The sequence below is a fragment of the Primulina eburnea genome, chromosome 13 (genome assembly GCF_022965805.1).
Source record: "Primulina eburnea isolate SZY01 chromosome 13, ASM2296580v1, whole genome shotgun sequence".
NCBI classification, from domain to species: domain Eukaryota; kingdom Viridiplantae; phylum Streptophyta; class Magnoliopsida; order Lamiales; family Gesneriaceae; genus Primulina; species Primulina eburnea.
Genome location: NC_133113.1, coordinates 26,921,454 through 26,927,550, shown reverse-complemented (window position 1 = coordinate 26,927,550; position 6,097 = coordinate 26,921,454). Strand labels below are relative to the sequence as shown.

The window sequence follows — 6,097 nt, the reverse complement described above, 5'->3', positions numbered from 1 at the left end:
TTATAATATCGTCATAATTACTATCATTAGCGGAAACGTTTGTACAATTTTATTTGATTACAAACAAACAATTTTAACATGATAAATCATAACTTAGATATAAGAGTAGGTCTCTTGTGAGACGTTCTCACGAAGTAATCATTTTTCATGGATGACTCAGATAAGAGATCTGTCTCACAAAATACGACTTATGAGATCGTCTCACACAAATTTTTGCCTAGATATAATAAGGTACAAACTTCAAACTAGATATGATAGCACATATATATACACACACACACACTAATATAACAATTTTTTTTAGATGGATTACATATATAATTGAAAATTTAATTCATAATTATAATTCCAATATGAAAAAAATGTAAAGAATTTAATTTTCAATAAATTAATTTCATCTCAGCATTAATATTATGTACTTGTATTTATCTTAATTGTGTGCATGCAGTTTTATTTCATCGCACAATTAGGAAACGAGCCATTGGTTGGAATATATTATCTTTATGGCTTGTGTCTCGATGTGGGCAACAACATAGGATTAAACTATATAATTGATTCACAATAACAAAGTAACATGATGAAATTTTGATTGATGATTCACATTCTCAAGAAAGAAATATTAATATTAATTAATAATTAAATTATGAAATTTTGACCATCTTGAGCCTTATTGTCCACACACTATTTACATGAACTCATATAAAACACACACCAAAGGTCATAAATGACAATTTGACAATAATTAATATTGGCTTTTTTATATAGGTGATAATAATAGATGATTTTGTTGAAATTAAAAAAATTCAAGCATCCACAATTTTACAGGTATATAGTGGTAAATTATCAGATATGTTACTTGATAATGAAATTAAGTAAACACATACACACATTTATATATATATATATATATATATATAGAATGAAATAATTTTAAAAAAAATGAAATAGAATGAAAAAAAAAAAGAGAAGGAAAAAAAGTCAAAAGCACAAAATCATATCCATAAGAAGTGGTTAATTGGTATTAATTATTAATTAATAGACTAAATATAAAATTACAACATATGTAATTAGATAATTGAAATAAGTTAATATGTTAAAGGGTAATTAGGTCTGTTCACAATTGGAAAACTTTTCAAGTCTCCACAATTTTTTAAAAAAAATGAAAAGAATGAAATATGACATAATTAAATATTATAATGAAAAAAGAGAAGAAAATGTGAAATTACCAGATATGTATCCGTCCATACTTGGAAAACTTTTCAAATATCCATAGGTATATAGATTGCAACTCATTTGAAGTATGAGAACTGAATGGTTCCACTGAGAAGAACTAGTTTCTGCTTCCTCTGGATAACTTGCAGACAGAGAGTGGCTTGAGTGTCGATGGATAAATAAATTTGACGGCTAAAAGAGGTAGGCTCATAATTTTAATTTCATCACGTTTTCTAGAGCATCTCGTTATGAGGCAACTTGCCTCCTGCGCAAACCATCCGCTGAGGATTGATCATCTTGGATGCTTGCAAAGAAAGGCGTTAGGCAGACGGTTTCCGCCGATTTTTCTTTTTTTGCATAAATATCTAATTGTTTATTTCCCAAATATTTCTCCAATACTTCATATTTATTGGATTCAAAATCAAAATCAATGTCATATTCCTCCCCTTTAGCCGATACAAATATATTGAAAAATATGGTGAACGATCTCTTTTAAAAAAATATTATATTATATATATTAAGTTATGTGGTTGCTTAAGGGGCGACTAGGTAGCACATGAGAACCATTATTTTAACAACGCCAAGAGCTATAGTCTTTCTAAAAATCGAATCGAGACGGTAGGCGAAAACACTGCTATTGATGCTAAGAAGTCAACCAAGGATAAAGTTTTAACTGTTTTTCCTTTGTGAGATTTCTTGGTGCCAGATTGAAACATGCAGATTTTGTATTCTACTGATGATCAAGCTCATTTTCACATCCAAAAAAAAAAACTGAAATTTTTTATCTGGCACCATGCAGATTTTGTATTCTACTGATGATCAAGCTCATTTTCACATCCAAAAAAAAAAACTGAAAAGATTGCGGGTGTAAGTAACATCTTCTAATATTATTAATTCAATATTTGTAGGTAAACTCGGCAATTGACAGATATCCAATCAGGATAACAACTAAAGTTTTGCCAAGTATTGTACAATATTTGAAAGGTGTTTTAGTATTTAAAGTGTTACAATAATAAAATAGAGATATCAGTAATACAAAATGAGTTGATTCGAATCAGCAGGCGTTGTTTGATACGGGTAAAACATGACTGCAGTTGCCACTGCATGATGATTGACTCTGAGTGCCTGATAGCTAAAAATGTGTTCGGATTAGCATTCTGAGGACTCACTCAAAAGGACCAAACATTAAGTTTACCTCTATATCTGTGCAGTGAAACCAGACACGGTGACATAAGTTTCATAGGACATCAGTCGTAAATTCCAAAACCAAGCTCTTTGGGATCTTTTTCAACCATCCATGGAGCCCTGTGAAATGACTAGGATAATTAAGCAAAGCTAGAAATGTGCAGCAGAAGTTCAAGACTGCTAGAAAAGGTTCCTACTTATTCATCACAAAATTGACGGTCCCTTGTGCAGCACGATTAAGAAGAGTTTTCCTTGCCTCAACTGCGATCCCTTCGGGCTAGAATCAAACGAAGAAGCTTTGATCAAGTAAAGTCCATGCCAAGGTCACAACCCCCTCGGGCCCAGAAAAATGGGACTTTTGCACACAATTTTCTGAAAATGAAAGTTTTTCCCCATCCCCTTCCTTCTGAATTCTAGTTCTACCCCAGTTACTTGAATGTACCTCTTCGGGAAACCAAACTCCAGGCCGAGTGCTGCCCTCAAGAATGGCTAGGACAAAGGCAGCTGTCGAAAATCCCACTGACCTGAAATCACCAAGACACAATAAAAACATAACCATTTGCATGGTTTGCGAATGGTTGAAAAAACAATGAAAAATAATTACACAGATAGTTTCTTGTGGCTGAATATCCCGATTCTGTGATATCCCTTCGAGCACTCCAAATCAACCTGATAATATTGAAAGGGGGAAAATATGTAAAAATAATAATATGGAACAAACTTTAAACAAAATGAGATATAATAGAAAAGTAAGCATACTCGCATCGACACCTTCTCTCCAGCAAATCCATCTACTGCCCTCACTAAAGGGTCGAATAGTTCAACTAATTGCTGGACTTTACTTTTGTCTCTCAGGAATTCCTGCAGATTTTACGAATCTTGAATAAATGTATTCAATTTAGATTAACTTATCTCGATAACATTACTCACAAAAACTATTGAAAGTTTAAGTCAAATATCATATGCCATTTGGGAAGCAAACTTATCACGACTAACAAAGGTATAATTTTCCATCAATCTGTAGTAACAACTCGATTTTCAGTATTTAATAAACATACAGGTGGAAGTAAATTTGTCATGGCTACCATTCCCCAATTCCAGAAGAAAGGCGAAGTTCCAAACCGTGCGCTAACAGTTGGAACTCCGAGGACCTCGTGAATACTCCTCACCTCAGGTAAATGCCTGAGAGAAAAAAGATCTTTTAAGTGACTAATGAAGGTCGCTTCATGCCATATTTTTGTAGAAAATCAATAAAATAGCATGCATTCTAAAACGATAAGAGTATATTAATTTCCTAAAAATGCTTCATCGATGGTGGTTGTGGTTTAAAAATTTGATTTTCGAAAAACTTACAAGAGAAAAACATCCTTCTTTCCGATTCCAAGCCCAAAATTGATGTTGAGCATCCCACTGTAAGGTTTTAGTTTGACCTTCTCTCCTGTCAATTAAATTCCTACAATCAGTTAAAAATATAAATGTATAAATGACGAAGACAATAACTCACATTCGATCATCAACCTTTGTTATATGCAATAACCTCCTCTCCCAGAAGTAAAAAGCTAGTAGACAATATAGTCGGGCCAGCACCTCCGGAGCCAGCTGTGTAGTAGTAGAACCTAAGAACAAGAATTCCCATTGCATGACATTACCAAAAATAACGAAAAATGAAATGATTTTATGAAAATTTGAAGGATATAATTGTAGGTCCATGAAAATAGTTACCTTAGCTTCTCTGGCTCAACTTCGGTTTCGAATTTTGATGCACGGACTAGCTCCGCAGCCATAACTAAGGTAAACGAAAAGCAAAAAGCATTAGCAGAATAAAATGGGATAGAAGCCAAGATCATACAGGAAAACTAGCAATATATGAAGATTTCTATGTTTCAAATAAGGTATCTATACAAGGAAAACATGACAGAACTGTTGCTCACTCCCGGGTAGATTCCTCCGGTTACTATAGCTGGTATATTTGCATTCACTGCTTTCTTCATGTATGATTTTGAACGCCATGCATAGCTTGTGTCATCACACACATCAAGATATGCTGTCTATTTTCATCCAAGATAATGATAAGAAGTTAATAACTGGAGTATGAATAAAATTTCCCCATGGAAGAACGCTGGATTCCGAAACTACAGACATTTTCATTACCTTTCCTCACCTTGTTCCGAACTGCAGCTTCAAGAACAGCGCAATTTTGTGCCTGCTGAAAGGGCCCAGCAGTGTGCAGAACAAGATCAACGTCTGTAACCACGGAGAAACGATTACGAAAAGCTACTCAAATGCAATTATCCAATATATGAGTATCAAGAACACACACCCTTTAAAGCTGCATCCAACGATTTGCTGTCATTGATGTCGACTTCACAAAACTCCGAGCCGTTGCCTAGTTTCGACACCATTGCAGCACCTTTGTCCCTGACAAGGAACCCAATTTTCAAAAACGGACTATAGCTGCGGGACATCTAAAGAAAATAAACTTTATACCCAAGAAAAGTAACAGATTCTCCATTTCTCTTATAAAGCACATACAAAAAGTTAATTGAATCCCAAACAGTTGGGCACAGTTAGGAAGTGACCAAAACTTCTTCTTGAGCTCAGAAATCTACCTGTTCCGACCACCTATCACAATGCGAAGATCCGGACAGAATTTAGACAAAGAAAGGGCAGTTGAACCTCCCACTCTTCCGGTTCCTCCAAGTATCAAAATTCTTGAATTCTTGACTTTCTCCGGAAGTTCGACTCTCTCGATTACGTCAACGCCACTTTTTCGTTGCCCGCTTTCTTTTGCGAAGGCCATTGTAAGATTTCTGCTGACGCCGCCGGTGTTCAATTGCGTGAAGTATCTTGCCATGTTTCTCTCACAAACTCTTCTCTGCTTTCTTCCATAAGTTTATCGTTGGCTCCAACTAGAGACGTGCCACGTGTGCGGATATTACTGGTGTTAGTTTTTTACGGATTGTAGAATATATCAAGTAAAACATAAATTTTATGATCCCCCAAACCCGATAATTTAAACTTTTAATATACGAAATTTGTAACATTATTATATCAAATATCATATTCTGAAATAGTTTAAGGCAAAAACTTGTGTGAGACGGTCTCACGAGTCGTATCTGTGAGACGGATCTCATATTTGGGTCACCCATGAAAAAGTATTACTTTTTATGCTAAGAGTATTACTTTTTATTGTGAATATGGGTAGGGTTGACCCGTCTCACAGATTATGATCCGTGAGACGGTCTCACATGAGAATCACCCATAGTTTAATGTTTGTTTACATTTTGATATTTTTCTATTCATAATATCTAGTCTAGAAATTTTAAAAAATAGGTCTCTTGTAAGACGGTCTCACGAATCTTTATCAGTGAGACAAGTCAACCCTATCGATATTCGCAATAAAAAATAATATTTTTTCATAGATGACTCAAATAAGATATATGTCCACAAAATACGACATGCGAGACCGTCTTACACAAATTTTTACCAAATTTAAATAATGTTTAAAAATAATTAAAATATTTTTTTGAAAAACATTAAAATTGAACAATCATCCAAACCAAATCAAACCGCAATATAGATTTGGCCTGGTTTTCAATTTTATAGAAAATATGGAATTGATTTGGTTCAAGTTTTTGTTGCAAGACCCTATACTTTCTATTTAAAATTCACAAAAAAATTTTGAGACGGATTTTCTATT

At 34.0% G+C, this 6,097-nt stretch overlaps 1 protein-coding gene across 3 annotated transcripts; it reads right to left on the bottom strand.

Moving 5' to 3' along the window:
• Positions 1-2,093: 2,093 nt before the first annotated feature.
• LOC140810690 (uncharacterized) lies at positions 2,094-5,305 on the bottom strand. Of its 3 annotated transcripts, none has more exons than XM_073168563.1 (14): positions 5,007-5,305; positions 4,718-4,815; positions 4,559-4,641; positions 4,319-4,445; positions 4,120-4,183; positions 3,916-4,013; positions 3,751-3,835; positions 3,456-3,579; positions 3,157-3,258; positions 3,002-3,066; positions 2,840-2,921; positions 2,595-2,674; positions 2,392-2,517; positions 2,094-2,329 (listed from the first exon to the last, which is right to left on the bottom strand). In XM_073168563.1, exons 1-13 carry the CDS (start codon positions 5,249-5,251, stop codon positions 2,460-2,462), a joined length of 1,311 nt encoding a protein of 436 aa, XP_073024664.1. In that variant the 5' UTR covers positions 5,252-5,305; the 3' UTR covers positions 2,094-2,329; positions 2,392-2,459. The 3 variants fall into 3 exon arrangements, with proteins under 3 accessions (XP_073024664.1, XP_073024663.1, XP_073024662.1); XM_073168562.1 differs by having other exon boundaries at positions 2,094-2,337; positions 2,408-2,517; XM_073168561.1 differs by having other exon boundaries at positions 2,095-2,344; positions 2,408-2,517; positions 5,007-5,304.
• Between the last annotated feature and the right edge of the window lie 792 nt (positions 5,306-6,097).